The sequence below is a fragment of the Neolamprologus multifasciatus genome, chromosome 17 (assembly GCF_963576455.1).
Source record: "Neolamprologus multifasciatus chromosome 17, fNeoMul1.2, whole genome shotgun sequence".
NCBI classification, from domain to species: domain Eukaryota; kingdom Metazoa; phylum Chordata; class Actinopteri; order Cichliformes; family Cichlidae; genus Neolamprologus; species Neolamprologus multifasciatus.
Genome location: NC_140455.1, coordinates 227,076 through 248,644, shown reverse-complemented (window position 1 = coordinate 248,644; position 21,569 = coordinate 227,076). Strand labels below are relative to the sequence as shown.

Here is a 21,569-nt window from a genome sequence, read left to right as displayed (position 1 = left end):
ATAATCACAGACAGCAAGAACTTCAACAAAAAGGATATACTTACTTTTTTGCCAAAAAAGGCTGATGCTGATGGACTACAGCAGCAGAGAAGACCAAAACTGGACAACAGAAGTTTAGAAAAATGTTGTCTGATAAGTCCCGATTTTGCTGCAACATTCAGAATTTCACATAAACAACCTGAAATAATGGATCCCTCATGCCTTGTATTGGCAGTCCAGGCTGCTGGTGGTGGTGTAATGGTGTAGAGTAGGCTTTAGTAGTAGTAGGGCTTTCAAACAAAAGGACTGCTCCAGATTGCTTTGGAGCAAGTGACAGAGAGCATATGTTTTGGACTTTTGAACTGTATTTTCAGAGGTTTTGTAGCTTTTCCTGCTGATAAACACCTTCCCCATGAACATTCATACTATGATAAAGTCATTAACTAATAAATAAACAATTACATGACAAAAAGTTCCTGTTTTGACCATCTAATGTAGAAATTTTAGTTTTTCACAGTGAAAAAAGCAAACAACTGAAGCTTATAAGTTCAAAGGAAGATCCACAATCACTCTTCTGCCTGCTTTCCTGGGTGTTAGGCTGCTTTCTGTTCTTTACATAACTACCACTTTCCCACGCTATCAGTTTCAATACTGACATCATTATTCCAGTCCAATCATCTTCTCGTCCACCATTGAGCCAATCAGCCTCTGCTTTGCATGGTTTAAATCTGTGCGCTCCATCATTCTCCCTTTCAGACTCTCATTCGCGCAGCCCACCTCCTCCTCATCTCCACCTCACGCACCTCAGTCAGGGCTCCATCCATCGGTCTCCAGCTTTACCGCCACCAGCGTCTAGACTCGGGGGAGTCCTATCACGGCTGGGATTCTGTTCTGCCGTGAGGGGTCATTGGAGTCTAATGGGAAAATATGTTAATTTCTATATCTTGATAAATCATGTTTAATTCTTCCAAGTCATCAGTTCTTCTCAATTCTTCCAGATGAAGTTACTGAACTTAAAATATCTTTACGATGTAATGCCTAGCATAGGTACTTTCTCTGGTCCAGCCCACTTGAGATCAACGTAGGCTGTATGAGTGATGTCACATCCCTGGTGTAGAGAAGATCGTTCTGTTTCAAGAAATTACTGTTGTTTAGGTGTTTGTTTGTTTTTTTAAATAAAACTGAATTAAACTGAACACTTCATGTATATAATATGCCAGTTAAACATTATTGTTCTTAATGACAAACATTGAGTGACAAACATGGAGTGGATGGCACTGTGCTCCGTGTGAACACACTGAGGAACAGAATGTACCCAGAACTGAACTGAACCAACATATAATAGACTGAGGTTGATTCGCACAGACATATGAAACTGCAGAAATCGAGCTCAGTGTTTGCACACGTAGCAAAAGTTCATTTTCTTAGAAAGGGTGTGATGTACTCTCACTGTCCTGACTGTTAGTAAAGCAGATTTATTTTCCATCACAGCAGGTGAAGAACACAGAGCTAATGAAACACATGAGTGAAGGCCGTCGGCTGGACCGGTTCCCAGGCCGCTGAGTCTGTAGCAGTATTTTACCTCATTGTGTGTTTAGGTTAAGTACACACTTTATTCAGTTTTCATAGTTTGATTTTCAGAAATGTCTAACTGCGCTTGTAAGCAATTTCTATCTCTTTCGTTTCTCAGGAATAAAGACTTTCATTTCTTTTCAGACATGCGGGGCTAGCATAACCTCCCAGGCAGATTTAACACACCTAGGTTTTGCTCCACCACACCTACACGGTCCCCAAGAGGTCACAATCAATACCCCCCCCCCCCCCCCCCCTTTTTGCAGGCGTAGTGTACTGCATGTCTGTGGTTGGAGGTGGTTATTTCTCACACCTAAATGTAGTTTATGTCACAGGGTTGCCATCTTTGCCACTGTAGGCGTGTCATGCAGCACCTTACAGTCAGACACATAAAATCATCCATCTCTGATCTCAGAGACTGAGCCCTGCTCCCCTGAGCACATCCTTTAAGTGATTAAAAAGAGATAGTGTTTGTGTGTGTGTGGTTTTCCATGTTGTTGTGGCTATGGAAAATGTGTGTATGCTGTGTGTGTTGTGCTGATGCTGCTTTCAGATGAGTCATCAGCATATGGTGGGGACCCCGAGCTTAATTACGTCCTCTAATTCTAGTTTTAATTCATTTAAGGTCATTTAGTAAAGTCGATCAGTGGTGATGACACTGACATTTCCCTGATGCACTCAATCAATGAGAGCGGGGCTTTTTCCTGACTCTGCTCAGCTGTTCTAAAATTGAATTGTATTTCATAAAAGTCACACACACACACACACACACACACACACACACACACACACACACACACACACACACACACACACACACATATCTATATCTATATCTATAGATATAGATATAGATATAGATATAGATATATGCTTATTGTTGCCATTTTCTCATTGAGTTATTTCCTTGTGGTACTCGGTATTAATTTAAGTGACTTCTGAATTAAATCTCTACTTTTACTAATTACCAGCTGTAATAGAACAGATGTTTGTACTGCATGTCTGTCTATCTATGGAAAGATTTTTATCAAGACATCAACATCAAAGCTATGCAAGCTGCAGTCATAAAACTTGACACTGAAATGAGAACACTTTGTAAGGTCAGCGTGCTCCGAGAACTCATAAAACTGCAACACGTCTCCACACGTCTTTGAGCTCCTGTTAAAGTTTCTCACTTACACTTGGATAGTCTCTTTTTAGGGTAGTTTCATTTTAATGAAGTAAGATAGTATATCAACCAAATATCAAGCATTAACACATTAAATACGTTATGAACTGATTTGCATGTTGTTGAGTGAAAGAAATATTTGATCCCAAAGCAAAACATGACTTGGAAAAACCCTTGTTGGTAAGCATTTCTTGTAGTTGGTCACCAGGTTTGCACAGATCTCAGGACAGAATTTGCATTGTTTAGGCTTGGGCCAATTGTTTAAGAATAGTGAAGCAGTAGCACTTTTGCATGAGATGTCTATCCCTAGTATGAAGCAAATGTTATGTATATCTGGACATACATAGATAGAAACTATAACTTAAATGGTTATATAATTCTCATTTTTATATGGAAATTCTGAAAGGTATTGCACATATTGTGTTACACCTACAAATAAACTATGTTATGAGTCTCCAGTTACCCTATACCAGGGTTTCCTGGCTCAACAGGCTTCTGGTTGGTGGCTAGATCTTATTTGACAGAGCTTAATGCATTTTCCTGTGTATATATATCTTTTCAACAAATTAAACCATAAAGAAATTTGAAACTAATTTTTCCAAAGCAAAGGATCCATTAGTACTTGGTGGAGAATCCTTTTTTGGCAAGTATGGCTTATAGTTGGTCTCCAGGTTTGCGCACATCTCAAAAAGGAATTTTGAGAAAGGCCAAATCTCTAAATCCTTTAGGTTTCCTAGCTCTCGTCTTCAGACTGGCTAGGCCACATCATTGCTGTAATGTGCTCCTTAAATAACTACTCCTTTATTGCCCAGGCAGTATGTTTTGGGTCATTGGGAGAGAAAGCAAAAGAGAGGATGCCGGTCGGGCCCAGATGCTAGGCTACGTAAACAACCATACCGGCCAGCTCTTCCGAGCCTCTTCCTATCGAACGCCAGATCCATCACCCACAAATTGGACGAACTGGAGCTACAGATAGCCACCACGAGCTTTGCACGTAACTGCAGCATTATTCTTATCACGGAGTCGTGGCTTCACCCGCTGATTCCCGACGCTGCAGTTGAGTTAGCAGGCCGCACGCTACACCGGCATGACAGAAACAGCAACTCAGGTAAAAGCAGAGGAGGGGGGCTATGTGTTTACGTGCATAACGAATGGTGTTGTAACAGCAGGATCATTCACACACACTGTTCTCCTGATTTGGAGGTTCTGGCAGTCTCGTGCAGACCTTTTTATATCCCGAGGGAGTTTACAGTAGTTATTGTGATAGCTGTTTATATACCACCGGATGCTAACGTGGGCATGGCTCTCAGCCTCTTGCTCAACACCATAAATAAACAACAGCTTGCCCACCCCAATGGGGTTTTTATTGTCGCCGGCGACTTCAACAAAGCGTGCCTAAAGACTGTGCTTCCCAAATTTGTCCAGTTTGTGGACTTTGCTACGAGAGGAGAAAACACTTTGGACCATGTCTATTCAAACATCAGGCATGCCTTCAGAGCGACACCCCTCCCCCATCTGGCTGGATCTGACCACCTCTGCATGTCTCTCACCCCCACCTACACCCCCCTGCTGAGAAAAACAAAGCCCCATTCAAAGATAATAAAAACCTGGCCTGAAGGAGCCCTCTCTCAACTGCAGGACTGCTTCTCAACAACTGTATGGGATTTATTCTCCAGCCTCAACCTCCAGGAGTACACGGACACTGTACTCTCGTACATCAGGAACTGTGTTGACAATGTCACTGTCAACAAAAGGGTCAGGGTGTTTCCAAATCAAAAACCCTGGATGAATAGCGAAGTGCAATCCCTCCTAAAAAACCGTAACACCGCCTTCAAGTCAGGGGACAGGGCTGCGTATAGGGCGGCCAGGGCAGACCTGAGTAGAGGCATCAAGAAAGCCAAGGCTGCCTATAGGAGGAGGATTGAAGATCACTTTGCTGTCGACAACGACCCCAGAAAAATGTGGCAGGGGATCAATCACATTACCAACTACAGAAGAAACAACCAGGCGATATCTAGGACTGATGCCTCGCTGGCTGAGGATCTAAACCGTTTCTTCGCCCGCTTTGAGACGTCCAGGCCCTCAGCTGTTACACCACTTCCACCCGCCTCTAGCACCGCCACACTAACATTTGGAGAGCATCAAGTGAGGCGTGTTCTAAGGTCAGTGAATCCCAGGAAGGCGGCAGGTCCTGATGGAATACATGGAAAGGTTCTCAGAGCATGTGCTGACGAACTGACCGGAGTCTTCACTAAAATCTTCAACCTTTCCTTGTCATTAAACACCGTCCCACCCTGCCTCAAAACCTCAATCATCATCCCCATCGCTAAGAAGACGGCTGTGGACAGCCCAAATGACTACAGGCCTGTTGCACTTACGCCTGTAGTGATGAAGTGCTTTGAGAGACTGGTCTGTCAGCACATCAGGGCCGGTCTGCCTCCCACTCTGGATCCCCACCAATTTGCCTATAGGACAAATCGATCCACCGAGGACGCCATCACCATAGCGCTCCACACTGCGCTGAGTCACCTGGAGCACCGAGGAAACTATGTGAGAATGCTCTTCCTGGACTTCAGCTCAGCATTCAATCACATCATCCCGGAGATCCTGGTCGAGAAACTGTCTAACCTGGGACTCTCCACCTCCATCTGTCTCTGGATCAAGGACTTCCTGACAAATAGACCACAGTCTGTCAGACTCGGCCCCCACCTGTCCAGCACCATCACACTCAGTACCGGGTCTCCACAAGGATGTGTTCTGAGTCCCCTCTTGTTTACGCTCTACACATCCGACTGCTCCCCTACCCATCTCTCAAACACCATCATAAAGTTCGCGGATGACACCACAGTGGTTGGACTCATCTCAAGGGGGGATGAGTCGGACTACAGAGATGAGGTTAACAGACTGACTGAGTAGTGTTCAGTTAATAACCTCCAACTGAACACCACGAAAACTAAAGAACTTATTTTGGACTTCAGGAAGGGCAGAGCAGACCCGGCCCCACTCTACATTCACGGGAACTGTGTGGAGAGGGTACACTCCATGAGGTTTCTGGGCGTGCAGATCTCTGTTGATCTCTCCTGGACTGCAAATACCACGGCGTTGGTAAAAAAGGCCCAGCAGCGTCTCCATTTTTTGAGAGTGCTCAGGAGGAACAACCTGGAGGAGAGGCTGCTGGTGACATTCTATAGAGCCACCATAGAGAGCATCCTAACGTACGGCATAACAACGTGGTATGCAGGGTGCTCAGTTGCAGACAGGAATGGACTGCAGAGGGTCATCAACACAGCCCAGAAGATCACTGGCTGCCCTCTGCCCAGCCTGGAGGCCATTGCGAACTCCCGATACCTCAGCAGAGCTGGCAATATCATTAAGGACTACTCTCACCCCAGTAATCAACTGTTTGAACTATTACCGTCAGGCCGACGGTACAGGTCACATAAAACCAGGACAAACAGATTCAGGGATAGCTTCTTTCCCAGAGCTATCACCGTAGTAAATAAGCACAAAACAATTAAACCTGCTTAACCATACTTGCCATTGTCACTATACTATGCTGCTATTCATACTATCATTATATTATGCTGCTATCCTGTATATATTGTACTTATTTATTGTCTGAGCACTACAGTTGTTTTATTGTACTTTTTATATTTTACATTTATATTTATTTTGCCTTTTGCACCAAGGGAGTGGCACTCCAATTTCGTTGTACTTTGTACAATGACAATAAAGGCTATTCTATTCTATTCTATTGCCCAGGCAGTATGTTTTGGGTCATTGCCATGCTGGAAGACCCATCTATGACTCATCTACAGTGTTCTGGCTGAGGGAAGGAAGTTCTCGTCCAAGATTTTATGGCATATAGGCTTGTCCATTGGCCCCTCAATGCAGTGGATGTCAAAGAGCTTAATTTTAGTTTGATCTGACTACAGCACTTTTCTGAATGAATTATATGTTCACTGGCAAAATTAAGATGGGCCTGCACATGCAGCTTCTTGAAATGGGGACCATGCGTGGGGTGCAAGTTTTCAGTCCATTACAGTGCAGTGTGTTACCAATGGTGTTCATGGAGAACATGGTCCCAGCTGTCTTCATATCATTAACAAGCTCCTTTCTTACCCCATGAGACAAGGCATTGCATGGAGCTCCAGACCGAGGTCGTGTGATGGTCATTTTATATTTCTTAGATTTCCATAAAATCTCCCCAACAGTCAGAAGGGGTTCTGACCATGCTTATTGCTGATGGTCTTGTAGTGCATCCTTCAACAAGTCTTTGATCTTGCCCATGGTGATGGAGAGGTTGAAATAAAAGAAACTGATTCTGTGAATAGATGTGTTATATACACAAAACGACTTGAGATCAGGAGCATCTGCTACTGACTGATTGATTGATTGACATGGGCAGACAGCCAGTGAGCCAGGAGTCTGGTTTGGTTGTCAAATATTCATTTTACTCAATGACACGGAAGTTAGATTATAACTTTTATATGTTTATGTTTTTTCTGGTCTTTTGGTTGATATTCCTTCATAAAACTGTCAAAAAAAGAGACCGTTCATTTCTTTGCAAGTGAGCAAACCCAGTGGGGAGATCAAAAACGTGTGGAGACATGTTACAGCGTAACATGTCTCCACACCACACATGGTACAACGAGTTCTCTGAACACACTGACCGTAATATATGAGTAATTAGAATGACTCATCAGTCAGACACACCCAGGGGCATGTCCAGAAAGGTGGCATCGGCTCCCCCTGAAATAGGATCAGTGTATCATTATAGGGCTGCATATAAACCTGAAAATCATGACATATGTTTTGTACACTATTTTTTATTTGATTTCATGCTGTGCAGTTTATGTAAATGAATACTGTAGCTTCCATGTACTGCATATTTGTGTAGCATTGTATAAGGTGTCCTTGGTTATGATAGAAGATAGTATTATTACTGTTTCTTTAGTTTAAATGTTAGCAGTTTTATTACAAGGAGCTTTCATACACAGGATGAGGAGTCTCCAGATTTCTAGACCTGGATTTGGCCTCAGCAAGGATTATACTACAGACACAAATGTCCAGAATTAGTTTCTGGGTTCATCCTTATGGCATGTTGGGGGGTCAAATATCTGGAAGAATCTTAATGTAAACAGAGCCAAATGGAAGCTCCCAAATGAAATGCTTCTCACATTTGTCGTGGAGGTATTGGTAAATCTTTGCAAAGAACTTTTAGCCATAGACCCAGCTGGGCTAAGACCTTAGTATTGTGTTCCCCCAGGAGAATCTGAAGGATGTGGCTAGAAAGAAAACTACTGTGACAACTTTGCCACATGACTCAGATTAGCTGTTGTGGGGATTTTATGCCTCCACATTGGCGACAGCTATAGCCAGGAGGCATTATGTTCTCAGTTGTCTGTCCTTTTGTTCAGTTGTTAACAAAATATCTCAGGAACATCCTGAGGGAATTTCCTCAAATTTGTCACAAACTTTCACATGAACCGATTGATTTAATGAACTGATTATCTTTTGGTTCTCAAGGCAATGTGAACTCACAAAATAGATTGTGAAGGCGATGATCATGCATTTTGAATTATATAATTGCATAGTAATTCAATTATAAAACATTCCAATAGTTTATGCAGCTTCTTTAAAAAAACAAAAAAAAAACCAAACAAACCCTTTTCCTTATACTGGAAATACACTACTCCTGCCAAGAGTGTGAGAGTATTGCACATGGAACAAAAACACTAGTGGTGTGGTGTGTGCAGTGGTGAGATTAGATGCTAATGCAAAAGAAATGTATAAAGTTGTCAGAAAGTTCTGAAGGCCCAGTACAAATTCTATCAAATACAGCTAGCATGTCACAAACCTGGAGTGGTTTGGGGATTATTGTTGCAAATAAGGAACAGTAGTTTTGCATGAGGTGCCCATCCCTGGTATGAAGCAAGTATTATGTAAATCTGGACACACATAGATGTAAATTGTAACTTGATTGGTTATAGTTCTAGTTTTTATACTGAAATTGTAAAGGTGTTACACATTTGTAGTTTTACACCTACAAAGTGCCTTGAGGCGACTGTTGTTGTGATTTGGCGGCATATAAATAAAATTGAATTGAATTGAAATGAAATGATCTTATAGCTTTCCAGTTACCCATTGCCAGGGTTTTTTCCTGGCTCAGAATGCACTTCTGGGGGGTGGTTATACTCTGATAGTAAAAGCATTGAGAATATGTTACCTCATTGACCCAAATTAGTGCATTTTCCTGTCATTTTTATGTCTTTTTTTCAGCAAATTCAACCATAATTAACATCACAACATAACGTTACTTTGTAACTTCAGTCATGCTAAATTTTTCAGAAGGCGCCACAAATGACTACGTGCTGAAAAGCCCTGCCTGAGTTATAGCCCGTTTCAACAGATTGTTTTGGTTTAATGTTATCTAATACTTTAATATTCTCTCAGCATTCTCATGAGTGTTGTCATGGTTTTAGCAGCCAGGCAGTTTTCAACATAAAAACCCCAAACAAACCAACCAACAAACATAAAAACCCGAATTGCGCTACCTGAGCACTGAGAAAATTAGCTTCTAGCTTGACATAGCTAATCACCTACTAGATGACTCATTTAGCAGCTACTGCTACAAAATATTTGGACACAAAACAGAAGCCAAGTAGCATATTTCACATGTAACACATTTGCGATCGGGTCTAGTACACTTGTAAGAGTTTGCTAACACACCCAACATACCAGATAAATCACCTTGTGGTTTATAAGCTGCATTAGGAGAATTTGATGATCAGAACTGGAATTCTTATTAGATCATGGTGGGAGCTTTTAATTATGGCCAGGTACTTTCTCAGGTCAAAAAATCTGGGTAACGTGACTTCAGTTCTCAGCAGTTTAGTGGTGCTGTGCTGAGCCTCTTTCCCACACAGATAGTAGGTTATTAACGGTGAGTGTATTCCAGGAATTTACAGAACGGTACAGCTAATCCTCATAAAAAGAAGATAGTGGGTGGTATGGGAGGGGGGCAGGAAGTGAAGAGGGTTTTGGAAAGGGGGGACTATTAGTTCCAAAGGTAAAGAGTTAAGAGGAGGAAGAGAGAAGAATATAGTGAAGAAGAAACGTCTTGGTGGAGAATGGTGAATCACAAAAGAGGAAAAAAGAGAAGAGAAGAGAACAGCAACAGGAATCACAAGAAGCAGGTCTGTTTTGATTATTTACATTGGAGTGGCACACCTTGATCCAGTTTTATTTGCTCCTTTTTTCAATTACACTTCCATCTAAATACATTTAAAGCTTTACATTCTTCAGAAACAACAAATAGCAACAGCAAGCTACGGCTTACTGACTGGTTACACAGTTCTAAACTTTATAAATTAAGTTATTCATAAAAAGCTCCATTAACAATGGATTTGGGTGTGTAGAGTGAGTCATATTTGTTGTATATCCTGTGTTTACTTAACATATCTAATGTGGAAGATAAATGTGCTATTCAGTTTATTACTCATGCATCCTATCCTTTCCCTTTGCCACTGCAGCAAGCTGGACTTCTGGGAAATGGGAGCATTTGAAAGACATTCTTACTATTTTTGTGGATGCTAATCTATGAATGCACATGGTTCATTATTTATGTATGAAGAGAACAAAAATGTTTTAACAGGTATATGAGGCAAAGGAGCAGCACAATGAGGTGAAGGGAGGTTTCTACAGATTGTCAATCAGAGGCCATGTGTGGCAATAACCAGATTTACAACTTCCATGTGGTGGAATCTGCATTGTCTTGTAAAGATGCCGTGCTCACACATAAAATATCAGTTGGACAACACAATTTTTCATAGAGGCATGGCATTGATGAAAAACTGAAGCATGGGCCACCAGGTCCTTGCATAATTAAAGTCTGTTAATGAGTTCTTAATGATTGTTAAAATAATGGTGTAAAAATACTATGGTAAGTACAATACAGTTATTTGCTTTGAGCATAGAAATGTCAGAAAATGACTTTATGTCTTTTGCAAAGTGAAAGAATTTTTATTTTAAGAATAATCTTTGTTTCAGTGAAAGTCAAAATGACACTTAAGTTACAGGAAGTTTTAGCATCAACTAGAAAGTAGAAAGAAAAGCAGCAACAAGAGTATTCATACAGAAACATATGGCACTGGTCAGCACTCTTGCCTCACAGCAATAAGATTCCTGGTTTAAATATTAGCTGAGGCCTTTTCTGTGTGGAGACTGCTGTGCCTCTGTGGGTTTCCTTTGTCCACAATTCAGCAGCATGCATGTTAGGATAATAGAGATTCTAAACTGGACACAATGTGTGATAGATGGTAACGTGCTTGTACTCTAAAAGCCTTTGAGTGCTATATTAAATTAGGATTATTGATTTGTTAATGTGTATAGCCATTTTTAATGCTCCAGCTGGTGATGAGTTTAATTATAAACTGTTGAGCATTTATTTATTTATTTTTAAAGTAGTTTTATATTCATTGGCACAGGAAAATATGCAGTATTAGTGGATTTTTTTAAGCTCTGCAAAACCTTTTAAAATAAATTGCATGGAGTGTAAATTTTAAATTATTTTTTTAAATCCAAACCATAGATAAAAAGAAAATCATTAGAAGTGTACAAGCATCGATACATTCAGTCACTCCAAACCATTATGAAGTTTTGTTGGTCACGGTACTACTCAAGCTCAACAGTGTTGTGGCAGGGCACGTGCCACACACCTCTGCTGGACATGACTATGATCTATGATATTTATGCATTTTTATTACTGTATTTGCAAAATGCAGGAGAAAAACTCTTTGGAGAAAGAAAAAAATGGAAAGATAAGATAAGATGGTTATAAGATAAGATAATGGAAAGATAACTTATAACTGGGACTCTTGGGACATTACAAGCAGGTGTTACATGTCAGCAGCAGATGCTAGGTATCCAGGAAGTTGAAGATTTATTTCTATAGGCCTAATACCATCTAATTGTTATGACAGAAATATGGTTCTGGTCACTACCTTCTCAGACACAAACTAGAACCCCCCCCCCCCCCCCCCCCCAGCATGTTATATAAAATCTGGAGCGGCAAAAGGGATTTTTCCCATATCCACATTTACAAACATTTTATAATATACTGCATTTCTATTATTACCACTTATTTGTTTGCTTTGGTTTTCTTTAAAGAACTATGATTTTAAAAGTTAAAAAATGATAAAAACATGGTTTTTTATTTCACATTTTTATTGTTCATCATAATGAAACAGCATCACCGATACAAAAAAAAAAAGAAAAAAAAATCCCCTTTGTTTAGGTAAAATTACAAATCTGAATGTCCAACCTGATCCATAGGAACACTGAACAGCAGAAACATTAAGCCAGTGCTTCTACATGGCTGAGGGTCCATAGAAAAATAAGGCAGGTGGTTTTTCTACACCTTCTTTCGAAACACATTCTGGGGACTTGTCTGTTTTACAAATCCATGAGAAGACTTGTCATTTAGACCAGCACGGCTTATAACAGCATTGTACAGCTTGGCTCGATCACACAGAAAAGGAAAAGAGATATGATACAAGTCTATCCGAAAGTGAGAAGAAAAGTTCAGCCAGACTGAATACCTGAGATACTAAAGTGGGTTGAAAGAGCTTTCTGATAAAAAAAACTGCTGTCTCTTCTCTTTATTGGATGAGCTGCTTGAAAAGACAAAACTCATCCTGAGGAACTGAGAAAAACTCTTACATTAGTAACAGACCCAGAGGAGAGAGTGAGACAGATTTTCAAACACCTATTATTGAATATTGATAGTGAGTACTGCACAGGTCAAGTGACCCTTTAGTCGAGAAGCTTGGTGACTTTATCAGGCTGTAAAAATATTCAAGTAATGCCTTGCAAATAAAACCTGACCAAAAACTGGGCTTTTTAAAGATGTCTATGACACCAATGCGTCACAAGCCACTGACATACATCCAGCAATGGTGTATGATTGCCCTGGTGAAGCTTTAAGCTGGTGAACGTGGAAGGTTCTTATCCATAAAGGTATACGCTTACAGTACATGTTAGCTTAAGTGATGGCTACATTGCATTGCACAGTGCAATAGCAAAAGAACCACTTGGTCTTGTAACAGATGACTAACGTGTCTCGTAAGAAACTTCCTGTAGTGTGGTCATAAAATATTTGTCTCGTCCTAATTTTGTTGAGTGTTAAATTACATGTTTAATATCAACACAGCTTAATCGTGGCTTTAACATTCAACCCAGTGACGGTCAGCTAGTGACATAAACCCTGTTGCCTTATTTCTGAGACTCCTGGGAAAACCGTGTTGGGAAGTAGGCTGTTGAGTTAATGCATTGTGACGACTGGTTAATGTTAAAATATGAAAACAGATATATAGCGAACAACTTTTCTACAAATATACAAGCTTCAAATATAGGACTAAAAAAACCCCAGAACAAACTACTGTCTGACAGCAAGAGAAAAAAAAGGTCTAATACATACTTAGAAACTAAAACAAACACGGATTGCAGAAGAAGTCAAGTAGAATTCATCCATCAACCCGCTCACAAGCAATGAGTGTCAGTGTACCATAAAATAAAGATTATTTACAGAGCATATACAATTGTTCAAAAAGACCATGTTTGTAGGCCAAAAACATGCACATTATATACTATTTCATTTGAAATATCTATTTGTTTTTATGTATGTAGATCCACAAAGGATCTATAAATGCTGTCCACTTTGGCTGCGTGTGACTCGCAATGGCACGGGAGAAGCGGTGAAACGGAACAAGTCTGAGGTTGTGATGCCGCCATTCACTGTTACATTTAAGGCACCTGTTTCAAAAGCCAATTAAAATACCAAGAATTCAGAAGGCACAATAAAATAATGAATACGATTACCGGTTGGATAATATTCTTTTAAATTAAAAAACCCGTCAAGAATTATATATATAAAAAAATATATTGCTAGGGGATATCCAAATGTTTAGCTTTAGATGTTGAGGTAAAACATCTGGAGTTGCAACTTGGGATCTTGGTAGATACCCTTCACAACATACTTAAAAATGGCTGACACCTTTAGCATGGTCATCTAGGTATTGAAGCATTCTTTGTTAGTTATTATTTACCGCACCCTTACTTCTAAAAATTACTGCTCTTTGATATTTTGTTTGTGAAGGGAACATTTTCGCTTAATTGTCAAGACTTACACGTGAAGATTGATAACAATCTCGTTTATATGCCAAGTAAAAACAAAGGAACCTGGAGACTTGTTAGCCCTCGCTAGCATATTGACTGACTAGCTAGCATGGTTTGGCGTAAAGTTAAAATTTGCCTACCACAGCCTCTAAAGCTTAATAACTGAAATATTATATTTCCTTAAATTAATTTCTATATATCCGTAAATGTTTAAGCATCGCGTCACACTTTTATGGAGCGTTTCAATCCCTACACTAATGGCCTGACAATAAAAGGTTAGCTTCCTACTTAACATGCCTACATGAGATTGTTATCAATCTTCGCATCTAACTCATAACTTTTACAAAGTGTCAAACAATTACTTCAAACTGAATAGCATATAATTATGCAAAAAAACAAAACAAAGGACATACATTCGAATAACATTCTGCAGAGGGCAAAGGTCTTCTTGAGCATAATATGGCACGAGTTAAAATAATTGTAATATTTAGGTCAACCTAAAATCTTTTTTAGCTGACCTTTTTTAAAAATTTTCTAAAATGCATACTTATTTTTCCCCCGTATAATTAATTATTTAAAAAAAAAAAACAATTCAATGTTTATCTCATGAGTTCTATTGTATGTGCCTTAATAATGATTCCAGCAGGTATATGTATACTGCTAGTTGGAAATGATCATCCAGCTGAATGGGAAACAGCCTTAAGAGGCCAAGTAAGATATTATATACAACAACCATTTTGTCAGTAGATACACTTAATTATGTACATTCGTATCTTGCATATTTAGATCCATCTGTGAACAGTAATACTGAAAGCACCCACTTAATCTTGTGTGCACAGCCAAAATGAAAAAAGACCGGCAAGGAAGATCCTTGACTTTTTGGAGCTGAAAATATCTAGCATAACTCTACTAAAGAAAATTGTTTGTGCGTGCCAACTTTGGCAAAGTTTCTGATTGTTAATACGTAACATAGCAGCAAATCGATGTTGAATTTCCCAAATAAAAAATGGAATTAAATTGCTCATCAACCGTCATTTTGAGAAGAGATGAATGCTTAATCGACCGCAGGAATTTTAGGAAATAGTAATAATAATTATAGTAATGGCTCTTTACACAGCTACTGAACACCATGCTAGATGTGCTCCTTTTTCCATGGATGATGGCACACTCCAAAAGACTCCTTAAAGTTCACAGAGGACTGATGGACCTACATCATCGTTCCAGCCCTTCCAGCTTCAAGTACAGGCTGCAGAGTATCTGTTCATTGTTGTTTCTTCTTAGCTGGAAAAGAATGACCATCAAGATGATGGTGACCTAAGGCTGTCTCGGTGGCATGTTGGCATTTTAAACCAGAGACCGGTACCTCTTGTTGTGATTCTTTCATTTGTGTCGTTTCACATCCAAAAAAAGAAAAAAAAAATACAAACTAAGCTAAAAGGATCCCCTCCAGTGGGACTTTCTGGGAGGATATTGAAGATGTCTTAACCCAGTGCTGCACTCATGTCTATAGCCTGAGGTTCTATAATGATTTGATGAAATGAAGGAAACCAGTGGGTACGGAAAACAAGTGATTTGCTGTGGGGCAGTCAAAGAAGTGGCTACACTTCTAAATGGGAAACTGAAGAAGGTAGAAAAGTGTTTTAATGGTGTCCCCCAGAGCCTGGGGGGTTGTGGATCCAGTCAAGAACGATAAGCGTCAAGCTGCCAATCATGAAGATGACTCCCACGACCAGGAAGATGGCTGCCTGAAGAGAGAGAGAGAGAGAGAGAGAGAGAGACAGAACAAGAAGGGATTCAGCTTGATGAGATATACAGAAGGGGTCTGTGGAAATTTCTGGCAGATCACATTCATCTGGCCCTCAGTGGATACATGGAGAAAGCCAATACAATGAGAAAGCAGCAGAAAGCATTGTGTGTGACTGCAAGTGTGTTTCTGCACACTTACCCCAATCTTCTGTGGGGAGCGCAACGGCAGCGACTTTACCAGGCGCAGGTAAAAGGCAGCGGGTAGGATGAAGATGAGCATCGTTGCTGCAGAGGCGCCTGCAATTAAACCGAGAGGAAAACTGAATCTGCCAATCAGGTGACAGCAACTGAAACAAACAGCCAGACCAATCACTATGAGGAGGAATTCTTTAAGTGACATGTTGAGTGACAGCTGTGTTTTTTAGACTTTTTAATAATTAAGGTGCATAACATAAGCTTTTAAAATACCTTTAATAAAGCATCAAGCCTCATATATTATAGGCATGCCATTAACTATTGATTTGAGGTGCTGGTACTCAGTTACAAAGTAGTACTCTTCGGTTTGATTACCTTTGCAAAGCTGATTTTTTTTTCTAATCGTCTTTCCTCCAACAGAACATGTGCACAGGCATCTGCTGGCAACTCTTTATTAAAAAGGGGGTGAGTAGGAAAGTGTTCTTCCTGACAATCTTAAACCTGAGAATCCTCACCAGGTAAGGATTTAACCTGACATTTTAAGCTTCTCTGTACTTCCAGCGGCTTTATCCAATTAAACAATCCCTCATCTGAAGGTGCCAATCAGGCGTGAACCGGCAAACCTCACTGACTCACTCTGGGTTCATGTGTCTTTTTGAAAGGGCAGAAATGTTGCTCTCTGTTCACACTCAGTGTCAGGACTCACCGATAAAGCCAAAGATGTCCCGGATGGTGGGGACACAGATGACCAGGACGTTGTTAAAGGCCAGGATGAGGGCGGCAATCAGCAAGTGGCGAGTCCAGCTGAACTCTCGCCCACTGAACAGTAACGTGGTGATGGATGAACGGATCTAGGAGAAACAGTGACAGAGTGGTGAATGTGGTGAAACAGTGTTTTCAGCTTTCTTGTAAATAGAGAAATAAACGTTTGTTTGATAAAAACAATTTATTCCAACACTAAAGTCAGTTGCTCTCTTCCTGTCTCCGTCAAAGAACCGAATCATTAACAAATATGCATGGCTGCCAGCCTGCGACTGAAGCCGATTCCCCACACTTGGCCAGTGATTGAAGTGTGTCAAGAGTTATGAACTTGTGTGTGTGTGTGTGTGTGTGTGAGAGTCAGAGAAAACCAGGAGATCCTTGAGCTACAGGCAACCTGTTAAAGCCTGAACTGGGTGAAAGGTCGCAGGTATCAGGTAAAACCTGAGGCCCCTTTAGCCCGTAAGCCTCTGAGAGAGAGGTCACAAAGAGCCCTGCTTACAGTGCCCATTCAAAACTGCTTGGGATTATCTCCCGCAGCGCAATGTAACTATGGGATTGCATCAGCCAGTGCAGAGAGGAGGGCGGGCTCAGCCCCGGGGGGGGGGGGGGGGGGGGGGGGGGAGGCGTGTCTTTACGCCTTTTCTCTTTCTTTGTTGCTGCCAGCATGTGCTTTCTTCTCTGTGACAAACTAGTGGCTCACAGCACAGATAAAATGAACGATTCAAACCCAAGTTTCTCTCTTAGCCGTTTTAAAACAGCCCCTCCTCACCGCCCCAACCCATACCTTCACTTTACTCCCACCAGCGTAATTAGGACTGCTTGGAAAACTAGAGCCTGGACGCAGCATTTCACTCCAAAGCTTCAAGTTATTCAGCATCTGACTGTCATCTGGCACTATGACTCTTGGGAGTGCACCCTTTGATATCTGCACACTCCTAACCTATCAGTATGGCCAGGCTTCGGTCAGTCCAAAACAAACCACAGATGAAGATCTAAGGTAATAAATAGGCAAGCATATGTGACTTTTTCTGAGCAAAGTTAAATGTGTGACTGACAAAACCAAGTGTGAACTGAAACTACAAGCAGCACAGTAAGGAAAGCCCCTTCGGATATACACATATATATATATATATATGCAAAAAAAGTGTTGCTTCGCTGTAGAACCACTGAAGCTTTACAAACCATGACTTCTTCTCTAGGCAAAAGGCTTTAATGCAGCCAAGCAAACCTAAGAAGAATACTTGGGAACCGTGCTCTCTAGCGGTGACACCGATCCTGATGGACAACAACTGCACTGTGTGAGGCACAGACTGCCCTGCTTTCCCAGAGGTTTACATACAGAACACGCTCTGTACTTCAGCAAGAACAACATTCGGGTGTTGAGGTTGTGTAATTTCTGTCTGGGTGGTGTTTGCCCCCTCCAGCATGACACCAGTGTCATCCTTTTAACCTAAATTCAATAGAAGACCCCTCAGGCTCGTTTGCCCTCGGCTCTTTTGGAAGCGTTTCAGCACATCTGGACTGAAATAACACGACTGTTTACAGGAGCACACCTATTAAAAAGTAAGACATTCACACGCCTGCATTAATCACCAGAAATGACCACTCATGACACATTAAATATATTTAGCTTGAGTGGCTAACTGCAAATATTCACAGTCACATGTGCATTACTAAAGCAGGAGCAGAGGAAGTAAAGAGAAACTAGCTGTAGCATACAAGCCTTTACATACATGTATTTAAGCCAGAGCTACACAAGGAACGTTTTTATGTTGATGATAGTAAGTTATTACTGGCTGTAAGTGTTAATCAGCTCTCTTACAGCCGTCTTTTGTGGTTTCCATCTCCTGCTGGAGCCTGAGAACTGGAGCACGTCTGACTCCACATAAAACCCTTTCATTATATCCTGGATCCTGGCAAAGCCTTATGTGATGTGGCCTCTGTAAGCATCTATCCTTCACGTGACTGCACCGCCCTCTGCATGCACACACAAACACACACACACTTTCAGGCTTGAACGTTTATCTGGACATTTATCTCCCACACATACAGTCTTGTCTCGTCTCTTATAGTCCTCTACAGGAGTCAAAGACAGCTGCAGATAAAGCTAAAGTTAATCTCTAGCTGAAGGTCGGCCACATTTTCCTACAAAATGAAGGTCAGCAGCATTCAAGACAAGATTCTCAAATGCCACACGGAAACTTGGCATAAGCGTTGCTGCGACTGAGCAGTTCTTTTGATCCGACGCCGTGCATGGATCTAGATCTAGCCAGTCTTCTGGCAGTGCTATGGCAACGGTAATTGCAGGAATAGTTATGGCCAGTTAATTAAAACCTCCCCAACTTTGTGTATTTTAATCAGAACGCTGTTATCAAATCAACTTTCCCAGTCACTTCATTCACACTGTCACCAGTTAAAACTACACCCAAGACTGACTAATGTTATGTGTCATGTCTTTACATGCAGGCATATTCAATCCAAAACCAGTGTGCAAAGCAGGATAACTAAAAGAAATCTACTTGTAACAGCTTCAACGCTGATAAAACGGCCATGTGCACATTCGTTTTTTAACTCCAAGCCAAGGCTGCATAGCTGCCTTTTTCCTAATTCATCACAGCATCCCGTTTCAGTCTCGTGTTCCTCTGTCGCTATCAGTTTTCTATGTCCTCTGTCAAACTCTCTATTTCTCTTGAAGGACTCAGCTGGATATGTTTCACACAGTGACTAGACATGGATCATAAATACCCAGGATTACGTTTTTTGATACGATTTGGACATAATTTCACATATGGCTGCAATATTCAATTCAATTCAATGCAATGTATTTTATATAGTGCCAGATTTCAACAATAGTTGCCTCAGGCACTTTATATTGGAAGGTGAAGACCCTACAATAATACAATACGATAACACAATAATGCTAACAAAGTAAGTCCATTACACTGTCTTCTTCATTGACGGAGTGGGTACAGATGCATATTTCTTATCAACAAAACTACACAATTGGAGGACTGTGCGGTCCTGGCAGAGGTTTGTGTCTGTTTCTCTTCTCTAGCTCGTCTCACTGGCTCCACCTCTCTATCGCCCGAAAGGCAGCAGTTAGAGTCGGGGTTTTTCCACTGTCCACTCCGAGTCTGTAAACTTCCACTGCAGAGACTGAGGGGGCTGAAGGGATTCCCCTCTAACATAACAAAACACAACAAAGGAACTGAGGGGAAGTGGCACTGTGCGGGCATAAGCTCCATCCATGCGTCTAAAATGTAACAAAATGTGTAGGCTGTATGTAAGAGAGCACCGATGTACAGAAATGTCTGTATAAATGTATGTGTGAGTGCGGTGTCGCAGTGTGTTTCCATAACATGCCATCACTTGCTGCATCATTCTCCATCAGCACTTTCCTCTGATTGAATGCTCCTGCCTCCTGGTGGCAGTCTGCTGTAACTTCAAGTATTTCCGAGAAGAGTTCATGAATGCCCCAGCTGCTCTTCTCTATATTAAACCCAGTTTAGATGTGTGTGTGTGTGTGTGTGTGTGTGTGTGTGTGTGCGTGAGTGCCTGGAAGCCAAAACGGGTCAGGAAACTTCCTCTATCTAGCAGCCATTCTTGTTCTCCTCAAGTCAGATAAAGGTCAAGCTAAAATTAGTCTTTGACCATGTATGGACAGGCAAGTAAGAGGGGAAGCGTACGTGTGAATGAATGTGGCTTGTGAAGTTGTGGTGACTGGAAATCACACACATGCAGACTTTTGACTTCATGCCGAGAGAAAGCAACATAAACGGGTGTAAAAAAGAGTCGGGCCTCACTGCTGAAATCTTACAGTGTGTATGCCTGTTTGCGTTAATGTGATAAAAAAGTTTTGTTTTTTTAAAGAGCCTTCGTCTGTGCATTTGAGCTTTGAGGTGACGGCACAAGCTGGAGCTCCAAATTGAACAGTGTGTTCTTTTTTTACCAACGGCGGGAAAAAGCAGCTGTGTCCAGAAAATGACAAAAAAAACCCCAAAACATTCTGAATGACTGCAGTGAATACAAAACACAGTCTGTAAGCAGACTGACAGAGAGTGGCAGCAATGTTCAACATTTACAGGCGTGGTGTTTGTGCTCGTGTGCTCTGACGTAAATCAAATTAAACTGCTGCCTAAACGAGGCTCCAAATGATGACGGCGAGTGATGAAAGAGGTTAGAAATAAGCTCTAGGCATGATATTTTACCATAAAGGCAACTTTTTCAGCTTCCAGAAGACAAGACAGAGACAGACTGTGTTTATGCAGGTTGTACTTACAGGGAAAAGCACGATGGGGACAGTAAGAGTGACGGCAGTGAGGACAGCCAAACGCACCAGCAGCAGCATCGTGTCAAACTTGTACACTTTAGTGAAAGTGTGCAGCAACTCTGCCTCCACGTTGTCTGTGATGCAGAGGGATAAAAGAGCAGTCTGTGAGAAATACTGAGACTGAAGAAATGGAAAAATAGGGCAGAACAAAACAAACAAAAACCAATCGTGCCATTTTTTCTGTTGGTTAAACTGTTGCTTTTACCATAAAAGGTGAGGTAGCCAAAGAGTGCCGACAGCATGTACATGATGAGCATGGCCAGGATGGACAGGTTAGAGACATTCTGCATTTTCTTCCGGCTCCGACTGTAGATGGCAAACACACAGACTTTTAGAGAGGTGACTTCACGATCGAAATATAAGGATTTTCCCTACTTTGTAGGGTGAACACAAAAGGAAGTGTCGAAAACAAACCACTTCGTGCAGAAGTAGCACCATTATCACGCCACTTCTGCAGGAGGTGGTCTGTTAAAATTAGGTAGTGACCGACAGAACAAGATTGTAGACACAAGTGGCAGAAATGACTTTTCTCCAAAGGACTTGCCTCTCCCTTAGCGATTGGGTGCCAGTTGAGGTTGTTCGGGAAAGTGACGAGTACGCCTCCCGGACACCTCATATGTGAGGAGTTCCAGGCATTTC

The 21,569-nt window shown here is 41.3% G+C and overlaps 1 protein-coding gene across 6 annotated transcripts in view; it reads right to left on the bottom strand.

Moving 5' to 3' along the window:
• Nucleotides 1–14,477: 14,477 nt before the first annotated feature.
• slc38a4 (solute carrier family 38 member 4) overlaps nt 14,478–21,569 on the bottom strand; it is a 31,161-nt gene continuing 24,069 nt past the window's right edge. For all 6 annotated transcript variants that reach the window (XM_085137569.1, XM_085137571.1, XM_085137572.1 and 3 more), the window contains 5 exons: nt 21,136–21,236; nt 20,880–21,004; nt 16,545–16,689; nt 15,843–15,940; nt 14,478–15,642 (listed from right to left, as the gene is read on the bottom strand). In XM_085137569.1, the coding sequence (XP_084993695.1) occupies nt 15,538–15,642; nt 15,843–15,940; nt 16,545–16,689; nt 20,880–21,004; nt 21,136–21,236 (574 nt within the window). In that variant the 3' untranslated portion in view covers nt 14,478–15,537. The remainder of the gene's footprint in view (nt 15,643–15,842; nt 15,941–16,544; nt 16,690–20,879; nt 21,005–21,135; nt 21,237–21,569) is intronic.